The 23,647-nt window shown below is 39.5% G+C and overlaps 1 protein-coding gene across 1 annotated transcript in view; it reads right to left on the reverse strand.

Moving 5' to 3' along the window:
• The window catches only part of slit3 (slit homolog 3 (Drosophila)), a 265,109-nt gene that overhangs the window by 108,830 nt on the left and 132,632 nt on the right, over window positions 1-23,647 (reverse strand). The window contains exon 5 of the mRNA XM_087846129.1: window positions 11,972-12,043. Within this exon, the coding sequence (XP_087702255.1) occupies window positions 11,972-12,043 (72 nt within the window). The remainder of the gene's footprint in view (window positions 1-11,971; window positions 12,044-23,647) is intronic.

Here is a 23,647-nt window from a genome sequence, read left to right on the forward strand (position 1 = left end):
GTGTAAAAAATCTTAGAGACATTTAAGTCCTCGGAGTATCTGGAAATCGTATTTACTACAGTGCACCACAGGTACACCTCAATATTCTGTGTGTCCGCTTATCAACAACAGGCAGCTGGCCAGAGAAGACCCCAGATGCACCATTTTCAGGCAAGATAAATGTACAAACTAAATGTTTTAGAGCACATAGCAGTACTAGAGAGTCATTACCTTATCACAGCTCTTTATACAAGAACATGCAAAGCAAACTCAGAAATATTTCTATTGAGACAAGGCTTCAGCAAAGCCACCATATAAAGTTCACTGTAATTTTTCATTGTTTGATCATTATACTCTCTGAGGCGGTGCTGACATGTGCAGCAGGGTCACAGAAATGAGTTCACGGCACAGTGTAGTAAAAAGTATTCTTCAAGCTTCTACCTGGTATTGACTACTACTAGTAGTGGTTAACAATTGGCATGTTTTGGTTTGGAGTAAATAGAGAAAATATCAAACCAATCCATACCCACAGGCCAGGTTTGGATCACAGCATAATTATTTTCAAGCCTCCAAAGGCTTCCACAGAGTGATGAGATGCCTGGATTTTCTTTGAAGCAATGCAATTATATCTTAAAGGTGATTTAGTGTTAAGTTCTAGCTCCTAGCCATTGTGGCACTTCATTAACTGAGCACAATCTGTAAAGATTGGACAGGATCAACAATATGGAGCACTAAACAATGATGGTATATGAAAGCGTACATAAAAGAGTAGTCTGGGTTTGTGCTCTTGTCATAAGTCATGTTTTGAAGCTATTTTTTTTTCTTTGTTGCCCACTTGTTGGATGAGAGCCGCGAGTGTAAGCATCTGTTAAATGACTGAGTCTAAAATATAGTGAGTCTGGGGATCAACAGCATATGGTTGTGCCATGTTTTCTGCTTTATGTAATTAAAAGGCATGTATTTTGGGGGAGGGGAGGAAGAATGGCGCACAGCCTAAACAGCCATATGGAGATGCATGGCACTGCTAAAGTTAGTTATTACAGGCTTTTTATTCACGGCACTGTTCTTTTAATGTCGAGGAATAAAGTGTAGAGACAGACAACCAACAACAAATTAGGGTCTTTGTCATTCTATTCATACATCAAAATCTGTGTGTGAAGAATGGCAACTCATGTGGTGTCTGAAGGAACTTTCAATCCCACACCTGCTGTTCTAACCTGGGCTCCTGTAACTTAACAAAGGTTACCAGTTATATTAAGCTATAGTTTAATTTAACTGGTATCATTTGTTTATATTTTACAAATAATGTAAAATATAAACAAATGAAGATAATTTGGAGCCTAGGTGAATCAGCCAATACTGGTGTCTTGTTAGCTGCTAAACGTCATCTTTCCAAAGCTACCTTTTCATTTACACTGGCAAATGAAAAGAATACCTATGAAACATTTCGTAAAAACACTTCACTTCTAAATGTAACAGTTCTTGGTTGCTGGTTAAATTGTAAGCTGTTCGTTTGCTTTCAGCCCAAAGAGAGTGATATTTCTACAGTCTAGAACAGGGGTGCCAAACTCTAGGCCTCGAGGGCCGGTGTCCTGGAGTTCGACACCTGTGGTCTAGAATAACACAAATAAATGTGGGCTAGTGGAACTTTAAATCAACCTTGGTGGAAACTTTAACTATAGATTATGTGCTTTGTTTAATTTTTGCAAAACCTAAAAGCAATAATTTAACAAAGCCGTATTCCAGGGGTGTCCAACTCCAGGCCTCGAGGGCCGGTGTCCGGCAGGTTTTAGATGTGTCCTTGATCCAACACAGCTGATTTAAATGGCTAAATGACCTCAACATGTCTTGAAGTTCTCCAGAGGCCTGGTAATGAACTAATCATTTGATTCAGGTGTGTTGACCCAGGGTGAGATCTAAAACCTGCAGGACACCGGCCCTCGAGTTGGCCTAGAGTTGGACAACCCTTGGCTTACTCAGTTATTCTAATTCTAAATCAATCAAAGATTTCTATTCTTGCACTTGACCTCTTCTATGACAGAATTAAAGTCCAGAAATCTATGGAATAAAAGAAAAGTTGTTATTATCTTCAGTAGATTTTCCATGCAAGAAGAAAACATACTTTTCTGAGCCTTCAGACTGTCTCAAAGAGATATAAAAATTAGTTTAATGATTGTATATTCTAAGTATCAAAAGGAAGTATTTCTAACCCTCAATCCTAACCATGTACTTCCCTAATAATTAGTTTTGGTTGCCCTACATTTCACCAAACCTGTTGGCTTAATCCTCAACTTTCCCCACCTTCCTCCAAATTCTTCTCCTATCTGTTGCCATCCTGGCCTTCATCACCCCGTCCACTTGGGCAAAATACCCACATTTTGGAAAAGCAAATGTGTTTGGCACAACAAAGTATTTATCCATGATTCTGCTTGCTGGACTGGACAGGACATGTTCCTTAGAGAAATTGTGTTCCTTGCCCTTCAAGGAATTATTTTTTATCTGGCATTGACCTGAGCTGTATGTTAGGCTTCTCCCCATGTCATATTAATCACTTTTACATTGGAAATGACAGTTAACCACAATTTGGTTTGCATTTTCAGGTAGTGTCAATCTTAGAGTCGTGTTTGGTGTCTTGAATTGAATACCCAGTGGCTACACAAGAAGCCAAAAGATAAGTAAGTAAATAAATAGATGCATAAAATGGCTCACAAGCATTATGGGTAGGGGATTCTCATCCCTTATAATAGAGCTGACAAAGACTCTTAGACACTTGCTGAAATATCTTCAGATATTTCTCTTTTTGATTACTTTTTCAATCATATCACTGCTCTCCTCCAGAAACTTTACAACTCTGCTTTTCCGCAAAACGGAGAAAAGATACTTGTTTCTACACTGGCAGCTACATTTGAGCTTCCATCTTCATCCACAAAAAACAATTTCATCATCTATAATGTAATTGGATTCCTCTGACAGCTTTTTACACCAAGCACCTTGATTAATGGCGACATGATTAGTATCAGTCCGGGGTAAGGGCAAGTTTGTGTATCCATGTGCGCGCTCTCTATCTGTACCATTGTGTTGTCTTCTGAAACCCCGTGTGTTCCAGTCATGGATGTTTGTTACAGGAGGTAGAACAGGATTTAATTTCCTTCCATATAATTAGTTAGTGTGTTTAATCATGTCTATCATAAGGCCTATTGGCAGACTGATTCAAAGCTTCCCTCTGCTACCATCTGGAGCAGGGGTAAGCACACATGGACATACACAGGCATGCTGTCTCTGCATGAAATCATCAGTGAGCAACCACTACTACCTGAGTGATTAATAAAAGGATGGAAGATAGGAAGGAAGGAGGACCATAACTGGGTTTTCACCCCATGAATTTTAAGAAATAATGCGTCATCAAAACCTTAAATTATTGGCAATCAAAAACTTCAAACATTTGTTGTCTTTGTTGGTAAAGTAAGTAGACAATGAATAGTGATGGACACAAATAGCAGACAATGGAAAAAATAGATTAATTTGTTATTGCTTTCTATTATAAGACACTTTAAACAATCACTTTGAGTGTTAGATATACATGGCACCAATCTACCAATAAGGTTTTCGTATATACTCCCAAGTGTTGCTGGGATTTTGACTACTGGTTCCTGCATCTATTTTTCCTCCCTCATTAAGTGTTTGAAAAAGGAATGATTGCACTTCTTAAAAGCTTTCATCCATCCATTTTGCCCAATCAAAGGGTGTGGACAGGGGCAAGAGGCATCTCATCGCAGCACTAACGCAGACAATCATTCACTAAGGAAACTAAGGATTACATTTACTTTTAGTTACCTTTCTCTGACTCTCAGGGACTTCATATAGATTAGGCTGTGTATTGGAAACACCTGTAGGTGAACAAAAATCTAATTTAAAATGGAGAAAAAAAGCTATTTTAGAGGAGTGTGTGTTTGTAACGACTAATAGTTGGTTATTAGGTTGGTTGGACTTTCACATGGGTACCAACGCTGGTGATCATCTTTTGAAACAGGTAATTAAAAGCCTTTTGTATCATTTAAAGTGAATGATATTTGCATTTAATGTCCATTTAGATTTGAACAATACAGGGCAGGATTTGACTTGCTAATGATAAGTCTGCTTTTAGTAATGTTCAAGGGTACAGGAATAAATTGTGGTTTTATTGTCCACCTTTTTCCACAAAAAGATGCAATCAAGGACATCAACGAGCTTCCATTAAAGTTTCTCTTTATTATTATTATTATTATTATTATTATTATTATTATTATTATTATTGTTCTTGTTCTTGTTGTTGCATATTAATATAGATTAACTGAATATAAAATAAAATTAGCTTGAAGTAAAGAACAATGAAAAGAGCTGGACATGACAGAGTTCCAGTAAAAAAGAAAAAAAAAAACATTCCGGAAAGCCGGAAATCTAATTTCTTGATGTATATTAAAACTGATCGTACTTCACTGTGTTTTCTTGTGATTTTAGGTCAATTTAGCATCAAAACGAAATTACAAATCCTATCATTAAAATGAAAAAAATAATAAATAGGACTTTTAGGTGAATGCAGTCTAGCCATGTAAATCCTCATCCCTCCATCAACCTACTGTCTCTGCTGATCATGACCTTTAATGAATTAGCCACATCCTGCCATTTAAGGACATGTGTAGTAGGGGCTGGGTTCAAGCCAAGAATCATGGGAATCTGAGTAAACCCCGTCAGAAAGCTGGCTGTCGCGTCTCCATCCTACTTTCTCTTGCGGCACTTTGATTTAAGGACGCTTTCAGAAGGAAGACCATTATTAGTCTTTTGTTGTATATTTTCATGCCTGGCTCCAGCTGTCCATTGTTGGATGTGGTAAACAAGTTGAAAGTAAACATCTGCACTGGCGGAGAACGCTATGATACCGGTGTGTGTGCACATGCACGTAAATGACACAATGTTCTCACCTCTCTCCAAGGCAGTGTAGTCATAATTCAAAGAAACGGCTATCTTGCACTGCATTGTGGGTAGGGAAGCATGAAGCATGGAGATGTTTTACAGGGGAAAAAACAAAGGAGGCCATGAAAGGACTTCTTTTTTTTATTCTTACACTGAAATACTGTATACTGTTGTATTTTGCTGAAAAATTGCATATTGTACTCTCTGAATACATTCTTCCAAAGCACCTGGTGGTACTATGAATGTGTCGATAGTGAGCATAGGTGGACCCAGCGGGTAAAATGAATTATTATCACAATAAAAAAACAGGTAGGATAGTGAGAAAGCAGGCAGATGGAAAACAAGGTACAATATGAGGACTTGATGGCTGCAAAAGATAAAGAGGCATGTCTGTGTGGGCACTGAGGTGTAATGTCAGGGCATATGAAACAGCTGTGTTTTATCTGATGGTCTATGTGTCTCTGTAATCTAAACTACAGCGAAATGCCTCCCAACAAAAGAACAGAAACATAGTTAATAAGCATTACAGTAGCTGATTGTACATGTGAAGGCGCAAATGTTCAGTGCCACAGATGCTCATGAACAGGTTGACATGACAAGAATTCATTTAAACAAAATCTTTAGATATGATAGTATAACTACATACAAATACTGCCATAAACGCAGGACACAATACACAAATTTCGACAAAGTGTTCAGATGTGTCCAAACTTGAAAAGCTACCTTTATCATTTCCAGTTTGACTGACAGGAAGGATTTAAGGGAATGACAAGACTCTCTGTCAGCACAAAGTATAGGAGCGATCACACATATACACTCAAACGTCCATACACAGAGGTCTAGCATAGAGCCTGTCTCCTTAGGTTAGCGTAAGACTGTAGTAATCACATTTGCCAGGTTCTTGGCTGTTTCAGCAAATCAGTCATGTGATAGCGGGGTCGAAAGGGCTGTTGTGTCTATGTGTGCATGGCATACGTGTTTGTGTATGTGTGTGTTGTGCCTGTATGTAAAGGAAACAGTTCGATAAATGACAATGCTACGGTTGCCACTGGGCCGCTTGAAAGAGAAGAACCAGGAGAGAAAGATAGAGACCCTACCCTCTGAGAAACAGAGTGAGACAAAAAAGATGGGAAGACATGGACTGAGATTGAAAGAGGCAGAGGAGAGGGTGAGAGCGAGGGAGAGATGGCTACATAGTGAGAGGGGGAGAGAGAGACATGAGAAAATCAATGCTGTGTCCACCAGGGACAGAATGTCATGAAGGTTTTTTTACTCCGTGGTATAATGGAGGGCTGCAGCCTTTTACTGCAGGAGTCACCTTGTCTAATGGAGGGAGGGATGGAAGGATGGAAGGGAGAGTAGAGAGGGAAACACTGTAAAAGAGGGAAGGAGGGAATTTAGGGAGGTGACTAATTGGAATAAGTTGGAGACTGAAAACTTTTGGAGAAAGCGAAGAGGATAGAATGATGATGGGAAGCGCTGCAGCTGAAGAGTAGGATAAATGGAAATAAAGAATGATAGAGAAAAGGGGAAATTATGAGAGGGGGAGAAGGAAGTCTTGGACTGAGCATAAAAAGAGGTGGCAGCGATGGGAGGATAAACTAGAGAAAGAAAGATAAAAAAACAGGGAGGAGGTGGTGTTATAAGATGTCACAAAAAAGGAGACAGAAGAAAGGAAAGATCCTGGCACAGCTGAGTCGGCCGTAAGTTTGACTGAAGAAGAAGAATTAAAAAGGATTCACCTTGTAGGTTAAAGCTATTTAGTTAAAAACATTTTAAAATTTACAATCCATTGTGATTTATGTGACATTATAGCTTTGGTAGAAAACGAAGCTCCAAATGTAAACGGAGCATGTACGGCTTCTCTATTTTCAAAGTCTGGAAACTGGAAATATTGGATTGCAACTGTGCATGTTGCTCCAGTGGGACAGACTGTGGCTATACTGGGGAGCACTCAGGTGCACGTGTGAGATGCCAGGAAAGAGCTTTCCCCCTTTTCAGCACATCTTAACCAGCTTAAAAACATTCATATAAAAATGCCCGTAAGTTCCCGTAAGGTCACAGCTAAGGGATGATAGTCTAGGAGTTGTTTTCTTTCTGCTACTGATCTTCAAATGGTTGTGAAATTCTTGAGTGAGTCTAAGGTGAAAGAGGTAAGGTGTAACGTTTAGCTTGGATTGAGAAGCGAGAGTGGATTAGATGATCACAGGCCAACCTGAACTCAAAGGTTTGGAGCTAAGCCATGGGAACTGACACTTGCTCACTTACATGCTCACACACACTGCAGAGCACAGAGTATAGACAGTTTCAGGCCCATTTAACTTAAGAGTAATAATCTCCTGTGGATTTTGGCGGCCACATTGAACTTACATCACACTTGGGAGAGGAAACTAAGCAGAGGAGCACATTTGCCTGTAGCCTAACTTTGAATTACCGATCTATGGCAAGATGCATATTAATCAACTCACAGATCGCCCACTGAAAGAGCACAAAAAGCACATAACTTAGATCTTAATTCACGGATACGCGCATTCCCATTTTGGGATGACAGATTCATATTTGGTCTGTTATACAGAGCTACTGAAAAAAAGTCAAACACTTGTAATTCTCTCTGCTCTCCACGCCTCACTAACTTGTGATTTTACTCATGGGTTGAAATGCTTTGATGAATATAACAGCCCACAACTATATATTAGTTTGACATACAAAACCCTCGTGTGAAGGACAGCTAAAGGGAAAGTAAATGTGGGTTTTAAATGTTTGAATGTCGATTAGCAGCACTTGTTAATGATCTAATGAAACAGCATGTTTACGGTTAAGAAAACAGTTTCACCAGTAAGGTTCATTTAGTAGCTGTTTTAGGGTGTTTGATAATGTTTTCATCTGTAATTGTCCTATTAATGTTCATCTTGAGTTGAGTTAAAACAGAACTTCAAAGTTCATTCGTGAAATTTCAGCAGCAGCGGAGAAAATAAATCTCACTTCGAGGTTCATTTAGCAGCTGTTGTGGGGCTTTAGAGCCCATAATACGCCCGTCATCAGATGAATGAAATGAAATAATTGAACCACGTGGTGATCTGTTTTCACTTATCTTCATTAGCGGGAGTTCAGAGGATGTATATGAGAGATACAACTGGCGAGCAATCAAATATGATCCACCTTTGCATCACTGAAGCGATTATGGTTCATTACTTTCCAGTTAAAATCTGTTTCGGAAACATTTGCATCTTTTTCATTTACCCACTTCACCTGCACTATTTGCACAAGTGAAATATGCAGAGAAAACATGGTTATTTAGATTTAATTCTTTCCATCTCATTAGCTCCAGGAATACACGTTTCCTTTCGCCTGTCAGTCAGCATCTATGGTAGCGAAATAAGAATCGCCAAAGATGGCTTTTTATCTTTTCATATCTTGTAGTTATTATGTGTTGCTATGTGTTTCCGTCTCTTCCTCTCTTCGTCTCCTCTGTCATGTCAGATGTGTGATGAAACATGGCAGCAAACTTCAATTTGCACAGAGAAGATTTGTTGGCCTAATCTAATGATTTCCACAGCAACATCAACTTTTATTGTCGCCTGTTTTTCATAAAGCTGAAGTGTCCTGCAGAACGAAATTTCTATTTATTTTCTATCTAATGTTTTTACCGAATCCTTTCTCATTTAGAACATCTCCACAAGAGCCTGTCTGGTAGTTTAGAGGCGGCATTGATCAGCTATTATTGATGGGAAGCATTGATTGGGAAGCGTATTGATCTCACTATTGGTGATTAGGAGATCGTGAATATTTGACAGGGGGATATTGAGCATTTGATTTGAGGACAAAACCTTTGTGGACGGGAAGAGTGGTAAGGGAGACAAGCTGAATTAACAGTAAGAAAAGTAGGAATATGGGACCAGGCAAGAAAAAAAAGAGAATGAAGGAGAGAGGAAGGGCAGCAGAGAAGCAGGTTGTAGCAGGTGTACGGAGGAGGTACAAGTTTCTGATTCTGTTTCAAATATAAAAACACATACGTCGAATGTAATGCCTTGGACTGCATTTCTCAACATAAAATTGCAAAGAAATTGGGGATTTAAAGCTGAGGTAAATATTATTATTGTAAGAAATCTCTGTACTAGGGATGCCACAAACGATTATTTTGATAGTCGACTAGTCACAGATGATTTTTACAATTAGTCGACTAATCAGATCATCATCCATTGGATGTAAAACGTACAGCTTACTGCACCAGCAGCATCTGCTCTTATATAACTATCATTAGCTTACAGCTTTAAGTGTTTAAGGTATGTGCTAACTAAAAATAAAGACAAGATGATAGTTTATTAAATTTTAATGAAATTTGCAGATTGTTTCGGTGAAGTTTAATAAACTCCTTGCTATCTAAAATATAACAGGACACCTGAGTATATTCTCTGATATTCTAATCAGCTGTCTGCTTGACGTTTATTCAGCTGTGTAAAAACTATAACTTTAATCTCAGCCAAACCGATTTACTCAGGAATAAATAAAATACTAAAAAAAAAAAGCCAAACAATAACGTTTTTAAGTTATCTAAGTGACTTATATATCATGTTTAACCTGAGTAGTGAAAGACTGCAGTGGGTTTGAAAACGATTTGCGGGAGTCCGGTGTTCTCACGGCTCTAGTTAGCCTAGCCCCCGGCTAGCTATCGAGCTAGTGGCTAACAGACATCTCCAAAAACGTCGGAGCGCTTTTGAAAATATGTGGTGTCTTGATAAACTGAGCAGATATTTGAGGTTTACACAGCTACATTCTCACCTGAAAATATGTAAAACGTTTATTTTGTGACCCAGAAAGAATAATAAGAGTAATATTAAAACTAACTAGCTGCCGCCATTGTTGGAAACTGAGCTGGGCTGTGCTATGAATTCTGGGACACAGCTTCTTCTTCTTCGGGGTTTAACGGCAGCTGGCATCCTTGTACATGCAGTGCTGCCATCTTCTGTTTCAGTCCGTTATTACACTCTTAAATCCTACTACTTATTCCTGCGTCTTTTGTGATCTTACAAAGCTTCAAACGACGCGTCGACTATTAAATCAGTCGTCGACGATTTTGAAAGTCGACGTAATCGTGACTAATCGTGGCAGCCCTACTCTGTACACAAGGGAAAGTGTGAAAACCAATATAGAACAGTTGTACCCTGGGACCCTGGATTGACAATCCACTCAAAACAGACTTGATTCTATAGTGAAACTAAATGCAGACTTCTAAAAACTACTGTCAGGGAATTCAGTGTGTTGATGCATCACCAAATGTAAGTTTAAACTCTTGCTGAAGAGGAGATATGGAAGCTTCATCAACAAGGCTAAAGTGGAGGGGTAATCTGGCCTTTTATCAGCCCACAGTTTAGCCTGCATCCCTGATAGAGTGACAGGCCATTACACAAGGCATGTATGACTTGCACATCTGTGCCAAACTAAACTATACACTGTTTTTACAGTAATAAAAACACCCATGCATATGACATAATTTACAGAAAAGCCATTGCTTATATCAGCAAGACATTGCCAAAGATAGAGAGCACAAGTGGCCTGAGATGTCATCTTTAGAAACATTTAAAAGATTACAAAATATGAAAAAGGAGATCCTAAAAGGTGAAGCAGCTAAAATTCTATCAAGCACTTAGTCTTTCCAGTTATCAAAGAGTTAAAGGAGGTGATGAACCATCCTTAAGGAAAAACTATTTTTAATTATTAGCTCTTTTAAGTAGGAATGACATTGTTTTATTGTAGCTATGCAGTAAAATTCAAACACCATACGTAGGGCTGCTCATTTAATCGAATTTTAATCTCGATTACGATCTGGGCTTTCAACGATCATTAAAAATGACTGAGCCGATTATTAGCCCCTCCCTCGTGCTTTACTCTCGCGCTGCTCCGTGTGGCAAATCGAGCGCACCTCTCTGCATTTCGAACACGTGTCACAACAATTAAGAGCAGCGGTCCCCAACCGTATTTGCACCACGGACCGGTTTATGCCCGACAATATTTTCACGGACCGGCCTTTAAGGTGTCGCGGATAAATACAACAAAATAAAACTAGTACCGGTACCGAAAAAAAGAAGATTTATTCATAACACACGTGAAAAGACCCTGGAAAACAGAGTTAACGATAAAAACGATAACAAAATAACGCTGAAAACCGATAAAAACCCCGAAAACCACACATTTCACACCTGAACCTCAACTCTCGCGGCCCGGTACCAAACGACTCACGGACCGGTACCGGTCCGAGGCCCGGGGGTTGGGGACCGCTGATTAAGAGGACCCGAGGGAAGCTCTGAAAGCTAAGCAGAAGTTATTTGGAGAGGAGAGTGACTGCTGTTGGTTGAAAAGAGGTAAAAAAAACTTGAGTGGTGTGGAAACATTATGGGTTCATGAGTCAGACGTGGATCAAGTAGACACAGTGTGTAAACTTTGCTACAGTGTCGTAGCTGCACCACAGAGCAACACTGCAAAGTTCACTAAACATAGATGTTTACATTTTTCATTTATTTCTTATATTGCAAACATTTGCACTGTTATCAGTATTTGCACTATTTTATATTATTTTTTGACAATCTTTAAAGTCATTATTCAACACATTGTTATTGTTAAATAAATATCGTCAAATAATCGAGATCTCAATTCCAGTGAAAATAATTGTGATTATCATTTTTGCCATAATCGAGCAGCCCTAACCAAGAAATCCATTCATGCAGCTGACTGGATTTAACTTAAAGTTAGCATATAGTAGCATATAGTAAACACAAACAATCTATTATATGAACTATAGAAAATCCTGTTTTTATTAAAGTTGTATTTTGTTCACATTTAATGAAGTTGAATATATAAACACAGGAGCAATTAAATGGATGAAGTCTAAATGTGATTTTGTGCTTCATGATTGTGTAATAATCCAGAGAAAATGCAAAAATGTTTAGGTATTATGAACAGTTTCTGATGCAGTAATATACGATACACATGTGACAGGTAGTGGAGAGGAGAAGATGAAAAAGAGAATTATAATAATTGTGCTTACAGGTTCTTGACACCGGTGATCCCTCTGAAAGCCTTTCTTGGAACTGCCTGAATCTGGTTTTCACTGAGGTCTCTGCAGAGGGAAGAGGAAGACAAGAGGATGAGAGACAGACGGGGAGAACGGGAAAAAGAGAGAGAGGGACCGAAGAAGTGGCATTAGTTGAGGTATACAGGGCACTTAAGATAGGAGTCAAATGATAAACATACTATTTGATCTAACGCACATACAGCCACACACACACACACACACACACACACACACACACACACACACAGCCAATTACAGAACAAAGGCACAGAAGGAGAAAGAGATGGAGAGAGAGGGGAAGAGAAAGGATGATATGACATTTATGATCAGTGGAACAATTTGGTCCAAAGAGCTTCAAAGACAAAAGGAACTATAAGAAATATGGCTGGCACGAGTCCATCTGCTGCCTTGAAGAATGTGTGTGTGTGTGTGTGTGTGTGTGTGTGTGTGTGTGTGTGTGTGTGTGTGTGTGTGTGTGTGTGTGTGTGAGATTAATGGAGAGGCAATGCAAGGAAAGCATGAGAAACTATGAAGAGAGAATCAGAGTAAAAGACGCGTGTGTGTGTGTGTGTTGCATCTGTGTGTTTCACATGTTTTTAATGTAGAACTTTTTTCCTCCGTCACTGGAGCCCTCCAACAGCGCCTCACTGCTCTGCCATTAAAATGAAGCAATCATATTTTTTCGGAGAAACAGACGAACACACACACATTTTATTACCGTCATTAAGCGATTTATTTATTTTTTCTCCCCTTTAAGGATTTCTCTCTTCCTCATTCTCTCAACACACAGTGAACATGTGATTACATACAACACCCTCGCTTTCTTTTCTCTTCCTGCTCAATAGAGCCGAATGATTTTTGACATGACTCAGCCGCCTTAAATCTATTAGTTTTGTTTGCGGGGAAGAAGACGGCCTGGCAGGTAATCAGAATCCAGAAAGCGTAATTACAGGGAGAAAAGGAAAGGTATGAAATATCGCACGGCTGATCGCCTTATATTGCTGCGAGCTAGGCCTGCGTTGAACAATCATATACTACACAAAGCCAATCAGCACATTAACACGTGGCTGTGTATTTTAGATAGTCGACATACACATAGCACAAAAGAGCAGCGCAACTCTGGACCTTTATGTTTGATTTAGACATAAATACATGCAAACATAAGTACTCAGCATGTGACAAACATTCATAATGTTTTCTTGTCACACAATTAAGGAACGCTGCGTCGTACTTGTCAGTTTTCACACAGACAATAAAACCCGTGCGCCCACACACACACACCGCGCTCACATACATGCCGTATATGCTTAAGCCATCTAATTTACACTCACACTTGCATTCATGTAGCCTACACAGGAAGAAAATTGGCCGTGCATTATTCCAGAGCCAATCAACTTTTATTAGTGCCGTGAATGTTAATTGGCGAGCCGTGCTCAGAAAACAGAAAACTCATTTCCTCAAACTAACAAGGTTTCATCGTTTTGGATGTTTCCCTTTCAGCCTTGTGTTTTCTGGCTCATTCCTTTTGTTTGACAAGAGATGAGTGTTCCCCGTTTTGTCTCTGCAGGCCTTGATGGGAAAAGTATGTGCCTGGCATTGTGTAGTCTTTAGGCAAAGAAAATGTGTGCTTTTATGTGCAATTTTGCTCAGCACTTGTGGTAACAAAAAGCAGGGGGGGGGGGAGGGAACGACACATTTGACAGGCAGCAATGGTATGATGATATTTTAATGTGCAGCACAGCCGGGAAATATTCCTTGTGTTTACACTTCTTGTTTTGAAGGTTTTGACACTTTTTGGGTATAGCCATGTTTCTTTTTACTGAGAAGAGATTTTCTTCTTCTTTTCCGTCTTTGGTGTTCCCATACTGACACTGACGGAGCAAATAGGAAGCAGAATGCAAAGCTGTTATCAGTCTTGCTTTGTATTGCACATTCTCTATCATTCTCTCCATCCATCTACCTATCTAACAATATCCATAAATCTATCTTGTTTATCTCTTTAATTTGCATCTCTCTCATATGGCCCTGCGCTCTGTGGACTGCTGACAAACAGAGCAAAGAATAAAAACAAAAAGAAAGCAGGAGAATGAGAACAAGATAAAGGAAAAAGCATTAAAAAGTCATATATCAGATGAGTTCCATGGCTAATAAATCTTTTATCGTTTTGTTTACCCACCATGATATTTATTTGTTATTTCTTCTAACAGAAGGAAAACCATCCAAGTCAAATAAAACCTATTATGAGACTGTGTGTCTCTCTGTCGGCCTTTATGACTCCAGCTGAGTGACTGGCACCGGCTCCAGCAGTCCACGGTTTAGGCCCAAATAATAAAACTCATATGTGACAAGTTTTCATTATATGGATGAGTTCTGGTCATCTGTTTGTGAAAATTATTTGAGGGGTCGCTTTTTTTCTTTTTTTTTAACTAGCCATGCTGCTTCCAGAAGCATCACTGCTTTTATTTTATTGGAGAGAAGAAAAATACGACGTTTTATGTCAGCAAGTAAATCAGGAATCAGTGTTATGTGCAAATTTTAACGGATTTTTACACATATTTAAGAATGAAATATTCAAATTGACAGTTCTCGCTGAGACACGTTGTGTAGTTTGTTAGAACACAATGATGTAACAAACTTCACAATGTATGTCAGTGGAAACCATCGATCCTTTGAGGGCTGGATTCAAACTCACAGCAAAATTCAAAGTAATAAAAATGAAATCATCTGCTCCAACGTGTGTCATAATGCGGCTCTCTGGTGTGTGCGACCCTCCAACGTGATTTCAGACCATCACTGACCCATTGCTAAACTGGTCACAGTAGATGATCTCGCAAGCAGCATAGAGAAGAAGAACATCCGATCCAGAATCTCAAATTGGGGGTTCTGTCATTATAAATATGCTGGGTTTCAAATTCTTACTGTTCTGATATTGGCAGGCAGTGATGAACAATATGATTTTAGCAACCACAAAGCTATTCAAGCGCTAACAAAACGTGAACTGTGTGTTGCATGGTTACGATACGCTGTGGTTGGACAAACTGGAATCTGAGGCTTGATCACTGGCATGACTGGCAAAAAAACCCCGGCGAAATTATACAAGCAAATGCTTTGATTGACTAGGATTGATTAGGGAATAATTCAAAGCTTAATTGTGAAAATGTGTTATTTAAAATAAAGTTAACACATTGGAAAAAATCTGCAACACTGAAAACAAAAGCAAAAAATATAACGAGTCATCAGACTGGAATTAAAATGTTTCTAGACCAGAGCAGAGGAATTCAACCGTAAAAAAACTCAAAAATTAAATATACGTCAATATTTCTAAATGACCCCCCCCCCCCCCCCCTCCCACACACACACACACACACACACACACACACACACACACACACCCAGCAGATTTCACCAACAGGTCTCTATGCATTATTCCCTGCGGTGGAAATAAATGAGAGTATAGGGAACACGATGAAGACGTAACTCACAGAGCTTATTGATGAACTGACACTATGCTGAAATACTGATACTACAATCGTACACACAAACTGACGCCACAATTCAGTGAATAAACATAATTCCTGCTATTACCTTTTAAATGAGGTTTTGTATTTGCTGGTAGCGCAGATATTGTGATGATCATAGACGATCATCTCGGAGTGTAAGTGTTGCAGCATTGCATTACATTTACAGCCTATTTTTCAAACCTTTAAAAAGACTAAACGAAATATTAAACAACTTAACTAAACGAATGCATTTAAAACCATTCAAATCAATGCAAAATCTACTTAAAATCAAGCATTCACATCGGACCCCAATAAGTAAAACACCTAGCTTAAAAAGAAAAGTTCTGCAGTAATGAAGCAGATGCCTCTTTCTGCCATCTCACACAGCTCATACTGAGAGTTATTAAAAATTACCTATAATGTTCTCATAATGCATTCCTAAAATCTGAAGCCATTCACGATCCACAGCTCTGTTATGCCATCATGTAGACGGTTGTCCTCTCATCTCTGTGTGAGTCATACCTGCCAACCTTTGAGTAGAGCATGGCTACGATCAACACAAGATCGGCCTATGACCCTTGAAAAGGACACTCACTGATTGGCCAGCTACAAAGGCACAAACTCACAAAGCCCAGGCATATACCGGCCTCATTTGGAAAGTGGAATGGTTTGGACAACATTTAAATTATTGGATTTAGCCCCTTTTTTTCTTGGTCCTCCTCCAATACCACAGCATTTGAGGCAGCGAGCGATTAATCTCCTAAGAATTCTATTAAAGAGACGGATGGCTGTTTGAATTATGCATCAGTTTCATTAAGATGACAAATTCTGTAAATTATATCAGTGATACTGATTATGAAAACAACGGCATATCTTTGAGAAAGAAGGATTTGAAGAACTGGATGGAGATAAGACAAACAATACAAAGTTCACCAAAGTTCACGCGTGTTGACTTTCGTATCTGTGGGTGCAGATGCGCGGCGACGTAGACTACAAAGAAAGAAAACAAAAGAACAACAACAAAGGAAGAAACAGTCTTCCATTATCCGTTCTGTGTTTGCTATGGCGCTTGACGTATAATTGATCGAATTTTGACCAAATGTTTCCAGACCTCCTTGCTTTCACTACACAGACCCCCCACTCTCAGTTAGCAGTTTCCAGCCAAGACCTCCCCTCTCTGGGCATGGTGACTCTCTGTGGCCCCTCAAAGTCTGGAGGGATTGAGAATGACACCAAGATCCTCCCGGGGTAGAAGTGCGAGTGTGTGTGCATGCTGTGCGTATGCTCCAAGCCATCACCTCCTCTATATTAACTTCCATTATTCATGTGAGAAGAAACACTCACCAGGTCACCCTTTACCACTTCGGATATTACTCTTAACCCTTTGATGCACACAGAGAACCCCCCCCACACACAATAGTCTACATTACTGGCATTAACAACAGTATTTCCATCTTTTGTTCCCATACTTCTTGAGCTATTTCCCCCTGCATTGCTCTGTGTAACAGAAGTCACCAGATATTAGATGGATCCACCCTCAGGCTCATCCAGATATGAGCGAAGGCCACTCAGCCCTGAACTATTGACCTATAACATGGGAGTAGAAGCAGACTTGTTTGATTTCGTGTGGCTTTGTGTCAGATGGCATCACAGGAGGTCTTAGTTAGACAGAGATGACAAGGAGGGCAGCAAAGGTGTGCGTCTGTGTGTCAGCTAGAATTTGTGAGTCCCTGTGAGAATGAAACAGCAGGCGAGTGAGAGTGGATGGGCAACAATGTATATGCATCTGTGTGTGTCTTTTATTAAAAGATGAAGGAGTGTAGCGGACAAAAAGAAAGAGGACTGACCCCTGGCTCGGCTCCAGGGGACGGATGAAAAAGAGATGGGGGGAGAATAGGTAGAAAATTGAGGGAGAGGAAGAAAAGGAGAGAGTAGAAAGACAGAAGTGGCTCGATTTATTTTTTGAAACCTGAGACTTTCAATGGTTAGCGCAAGCCTCTTCGCTTCTCCCTTTGCTTCTTCTTCTTCTCTCACTTTCTTTTTCACCTCTTCCAGCTATATCACTTTCTCTCTCTCTCTCTGTTTTTCTCTCCCTTGGGGGCTGTAACTGCATTTAATATTGTTCCATAAAGAGAGTAATAAATATCGACTGCTGGCTAGCTCATATTCCCCTTGTTTTTTAAGGCACTCTACTGTAGGGTAAGACCAAAGTCATGCAGCAGGTATTCCAGTGCTTACCGTGTTTACTGCACATGTGATTTAATATCGTACACCATCTGTAAACATTTGAATTACTAACATGTCCTTTAAACCATTTAACTCAGTCACAGTTCATATATGTTAAGGTTTCGATGCAGATCGTGAGCTAGAAAGTTCAACCATACTCCCGTGGCTGCAAAAACAAAGTTTAAATTCATATTATAATGTTAAATGATCAGTATTTGTTTTTATTTTATGTCCCACTGTGTATATTTATATAGCTTCAGCCTGTATATATGATATTCTCAACACTGACGTATCGGGGGAGGTTAAAAGCTTCTTTTTTTGTACTTGCTGGCTATAAGCGCTGCATATTGGCAGTGCCACAAACGTATATCTGGGTGCATTCAAAACTGGACTTAAGCCTTCCCATTATAACCACGGTCTTCAAGTCGCGGCTGCCAAGTGGCTTTAGTTGAATGATTCTGACTTGCAGCAACAAACAGGGGGGATATATTATTCAACGCGTTGGCAGCGTGTTGCAGACTGCAGGACTGCAGCATGGGAATGCATGGTGGAGGGTTGATTTTTTTCATATTTTGAAATCTTAAAATAAACCAAAATGAATTTTCTCATCGTCGAGCTGTGTAATTCATGTCGTATGGACATAAATGATTATGGTGAACGAAATTAAATGATCTGTTTGCACGTTTTTGCTTCGTTCTTCGTATTCATATTCCTTCTTTTTCTCTTCAACAAACTGGCTGCACGCTTTCGACTGATATGACAGTTGCATTGCTTGTCCAGCTCCTGGCAAGAAATGTATGAAGTATACTTTCCAAAATGCAGAATTATCCGTAGTGTACATTTCTTCTAGATTGCAAGTGTTCCCTGAAAGCCTTGTATTTACATAATAGAATAAATGTCAGTTTTAGGCAACTGGGAAATGCTGCTGCAAAGATAAATAAAACTACTTCCCATCAGACACATATGACCGTAAAATCTATCTTCAGCATTCTGGCATTTCATAAATGGACAACGCTAAATGGTTTTTCGTTCCATCCCTCCCTCCTTTTTGCCTTTCTCCTTCCATTCTTTGTAATTCTTCATCAGTCTTTTGACTCGGTGCCCTTGCTACGGCGCCCCATCCCTCCTCCCCATCTCCACTCCCAGTGATTTAATTAAGTGGACCCTTTATGAATAAAAATATTGCCCCCATCTATTGATCATGGCGGATGGGAGGCTGACAGCCCTGGCTGGCTGTAACGGGACAGGACAGCCACTCTTCTTACTCACTCCATTCCCTGGATCTAAGTAAGTATGTGTGTGTGTGTGTGTGTGTGTATGAACAGGTGAGTGAGTGACATGGCGTATAATTATGAGTGGGTGTGCATCCCGACTGTTAAGCGTCTGTGTGCTCGTGTGTCCGTGGGCACATTTGTTGGAGAACCAGCCTTCGGGGAGCTGTAGCATCTAAATCAAACTAAGCGTTTTCAAAAGCTCTCAGGGGCCCTTGCAAATCCTTCGTTAGAGACACACACCTACATAGACACACACGCGTGCACACGTTCCTCAAACGCCTCCGTTGATACATACACTGCATCAGCATTATAAATGGACATTGTCTGCACTTTTCGTTTCTCTCACTCTCTCCCCTCCGTTCTTTCCCTTCCTCTATCCATCGCTCTCCGTACGGCTGTAAGTATCTATTATGTTTTGTCGATACTGTAATTAAATTGGACAGCTTAATGCAATTCTCTGTGATCCATAGGCCTTTATGGATATAAAAGCTTTTCTGGCCCCATGCCCATAAGACGTCCAGCAAATTTAGATGAGTTACTATCGGCAGAAGAAAAAAAAAATAGTTGTAGAGGTTAAGGCAGCAGGGCGCACACATGGTCATTTGTTATTGGCTAATTCACTTTAATGTCCCTGACGCCATTTTGTTTTAATACATTTTCTTATTTGAATTGTCATCCACAGGACTAAGCAATATCACTACTCTGCCTCCTTTTCTTTTTTTTCCCCTTCTCGGTTCTTCCTTTTCTTCTTCCTTTAGCTAAGCGATATTGCAGGCTCTTAGGGACATTTATGGAGCTAATAAAAGTTAGAGCAGCAAAGGATCAAGAGAGGACATTAGATTGGATGCAGGCAGGAAAGATAAATGGAGGGAAAAGAGGATGGATTAACGGGCTGGTGAGAAAAGATAGAAACAGACTATAAGTGCGATAGATGAAGCGATGGGGGTGCTGGGTAAATTATAGAAAGACGCAATCCCACGTTAGTATACAGAGCGCTAAGCCGAACCACTTAAACGCTGAGCAAACCACCAATTTATATATAACAAAACTTAAACAGGAGCAAAATTGAGACTTTGGTAAAATAATGTTTTTACTTCTTCAAAAAGGTAAACAAAATGCTGCTAAACCTATAAATTATAAAAATAAACCAAATAAAATCTTTTAAATCAGTCAGTTGTTTTCATTACTGACATGACAACAGCTGTTTTAGAAGAGATGATTGCACTCTTTATCAAGTGCTGTTGTGCACTCTGAAAAGCAAAGGGGCTGAGTATGTTTTTTCCAGTAATCCTTCAATTAAAATGGAAACACGATAATTAGAAAAAGTGGGCTTTACCAGAGGGGCAGCGATGCTTTATCTACTCACATCAAGCAGCAATTTTATCTACTGTAGTAATCAGGGAATTGTGTGATTATAATCTTTTATAAAAAGAAAGAAAAAAGAAAATATATTATATTGGTAGCAGGTAACCCAGCTATGGTCAACAAGCATTGTTGGGTCTCAAGGAGTCATTGAATGTTAGGGTTCAATGGATTGTTAATGGGTTAATTTTTCATTACAGGTGAAAGGATTTACTTGTTCAGCTGTTCTTAGCAGTTGTTATTAAATACAATAAATATCGATCAAATTTACATGGTGTTGGGTTAGCACCATCACACCACATCAAGTGAGGCCTCTCTTTTTGTCTGCGTGGCTTCTGTCTGGGTATTCGAGCTTCCTCCCTCAGTCCAAAGCCAAGCATGGGGTTGAGCTAAGTGATGATTCTAATCTGGCCATAGGTGTGACTGGCAAGGTTATTATCGTTAACGAAAACTAACGAAATAACGAAAACTAGAAGTGAAAAAACATTTTCGTTAACGGAAATAAAAACAAAAAAAGGAAAACTAACTAAAACTGAAATGAGTGTTCACAAAACTAACTAAAATTAACTGAATTTATAGCAAAGATGTGTTTAGTTTTCATTGATGTGTGCGTGTCATACAAGAGTCGAGGGTGAAAATTAAGTTTAGTTTCCAGATTTTTTTCTTGCTGTGTCTCATTATGCCAGCAGGTGGCAGTACGTTAGTCGAGTCGTCTGTGTTGCTGCTCCGTCCACGCGCAGAATCATGTCAGGAAAAGTCGGAAGAAAGCGCCAGAGTCCAATTTGGGATTACTTTGAATATGACTGTGTTTTGAATAAAGCAAGTGTCTTGTAGTGGAAAGAGACAAATTATGAGGGACATTTCTAAAGGGAAAAAAATCCCACAAACCTTAAAGTGCACTTGAAAAGCTCACACAAGAAGGCTAACCTAGCTTACCTTGAGAAGGTAAGGGAGCACACTCAACCCTCATCCCCAGAAACAGAAGCTAACCCCAGGCAAGGCAGCGTGATGCATCCCGAGACAACAGGACGGGGATATCTACACAACTGTGTGAGTCAATTACCTTCAAAAAGTTTATCAATTCACTTGAACCAAAATTACAAACACCCAGTGCTGCGAGAGTTAATAGTCTCATTGGGGCCAAGATATACATTTTATAGTTGCCTGGTATCAATGGTTGTTCATCTGCCTTTATTTATTTATTTAAAGAACCCATAGGTGGGAATGTGAGTTGTCTGTCTCTGCATGTTAGCCCTGCGACAGACAGGCGACCTGTCCAGGGTATGGTAGCTGGAATAGCAACATACCCAAGGATGAGCAGAATGACTGATATGATGAAACTGGGATTTTGTTACACTTAATTATTGCAAACACGACTAAAACTATAACTGAAACTAATCAAAACTAAACTGAAACTAAGGATTTAAAAAAAAAAATAAAAACTAAACTAAACTAGCAAACAATTGGTAAAAACTAATTAAAACTGATATAAAATTGAAAATCTGAAGTCAAAACTAAATAAAAATAAAAACGAATGAAAATTGCAAAACTATTAAAACCCTGGTGACTGGTGACCTGTCCAGGTTACGCCCTCCCTCTTGTCCTGTGACAGCTACGATAAGGTCTAGTCCAACGATGGATGGATAGATGGAGTATTGAGTAATGTCCCCTGTGAGTAACAGTCACTGTGAATTGCTAGGCCATAAACTGGCATCGATATAATAAGCATGCAAAGGACTACTCCATGTTAAAATAAATAAATGAAAAAGTGAGCAAGAATCTGAACAAAGAAATGGTTTTAAGAATAATAGGGGTGAAGTGTTAGGGCTAAAAATTCTCATTTTCAGAACTGACAAAGTGCCTTCACTAAACGGATTTTGTCTTTGGGAAACCGTTCATCAAACATAAAGCTGTTAGAGATCCTCTTAATCCCAGACCGCTGTCAAAAATTTTGACTTGATGTGCTCATTCTACCTTATCTGCAAGGTTTACCAAGTATTAAGATAATAGGATAAATGGTTAAACTCCTTATTGTGTCTATTAAATGGCTGGGTGAGAATGATTGATGGCGGATTAGAATATAGGTGCAGAATGGACCCAGAATAAGGGCATCTCTCTAAAATCTCAGATGGATGAGCTAAAGCAGCTACACAGAAAAACAGACGGATATGCTTTGACGAAGATGGGTTGTTAAGTCGACTAAAAGGAAGAAGAAACCACAAAGAGAGACGAGAAAAGTGTTGAGAGGAGGCAACTTGAAGCAATGAGAACTGGGGAGTTTGAAAAATGGATGACAGGTGAAATAAATGTGAAGGATAAAGGCAGCAGCGAAGGGGAGAAGGAAGCATCGAAGGGAGCAGAGAGGTCCGGAAATAGGTGAAGGGTGGGAGAAAGTCATGGTGGTAGGAAAGGTAGAAAGGAGAGAGAAAGAGGTGTGAATAGCTAAGCTGACTGTGTCGTTTTGCCTTTACAAGCATCTTGGGAGCACCTCAGCACCCATAAATAATACACAGCAAATTAGCAGATTGGACAGAAAAAGGGGTTAGGGTGGCTGAAAAGGTGTGTGTGAGCATGCTGCAGAGAGCGAATGCTTCGATGAAACACGTGCGTGTAAGTGAAAATGCACTACAGTGTTTGTGCATTGTGCAAATATCCAGATATTAAATATTTTGTATGCACGTTCAGCCTCGTACCATGTGTGCCCTCGGAGCTGTCTGCGCTCATGGCTTGTGTATGTTGCCTGTGTATACGTAAAGCATTTCTCTGAGCTCCAATCTGTCTCTCAGCAGGTCAGCGTTGTCAAGGTTACTGCAGGCCATTTTGCCAGTGGGCCAATTAACTTTTAGCACAGAAACAGAACAAAAAAAGTCTCAGTGGTGCTGAAGTTAGAGCAAGAACGTGCACATATGCCTATGTTTTCTTTGCCAAATCAACAAGCAGAGAGAGATAAACAAAATTACACCGTATACATTTAAAGTAAGAAAGGGAGAGAAATGAATTACTCAGTTATTGTTGTCTCTGTGTTTGGCACACAGCTGCACAGCTCTTTATTAAGCCAAGAAAAAAGAGGTTGAGTCTGTGACCTGAGCACAGCAATGGTGACGTGAGTAAGAGCTCCTGTGTGTGATGATAATGACATGATGTGTAAAGGTTGACACAGTTCCTGTGTGAGAAGCAAGTAAGTGCCAAACTCTTATTAAATCATATTAGAACGTCTGAAACTTTATAACAAAATTACCAGATGTCAAATATTTAATTACTGTTTAGCAATATTTTGTATTACATTT

The sequence above is a fragment of the Neolamprologus brichardi genome, chromosome 2 (genome assembly GCF_056152115.1).
Source record: "Neolamprologus brichardi isolate AB-2024 chromosome 2, ASM5615211v1, whole genome shotgun sequence".
NCBI classification, from domain to species: Eukaryota; Metazoa; Chordata; class Actinopteri; order Cichliformes; family Cichlidae; genus Neolamprologus; species Neolamprologus brichardi.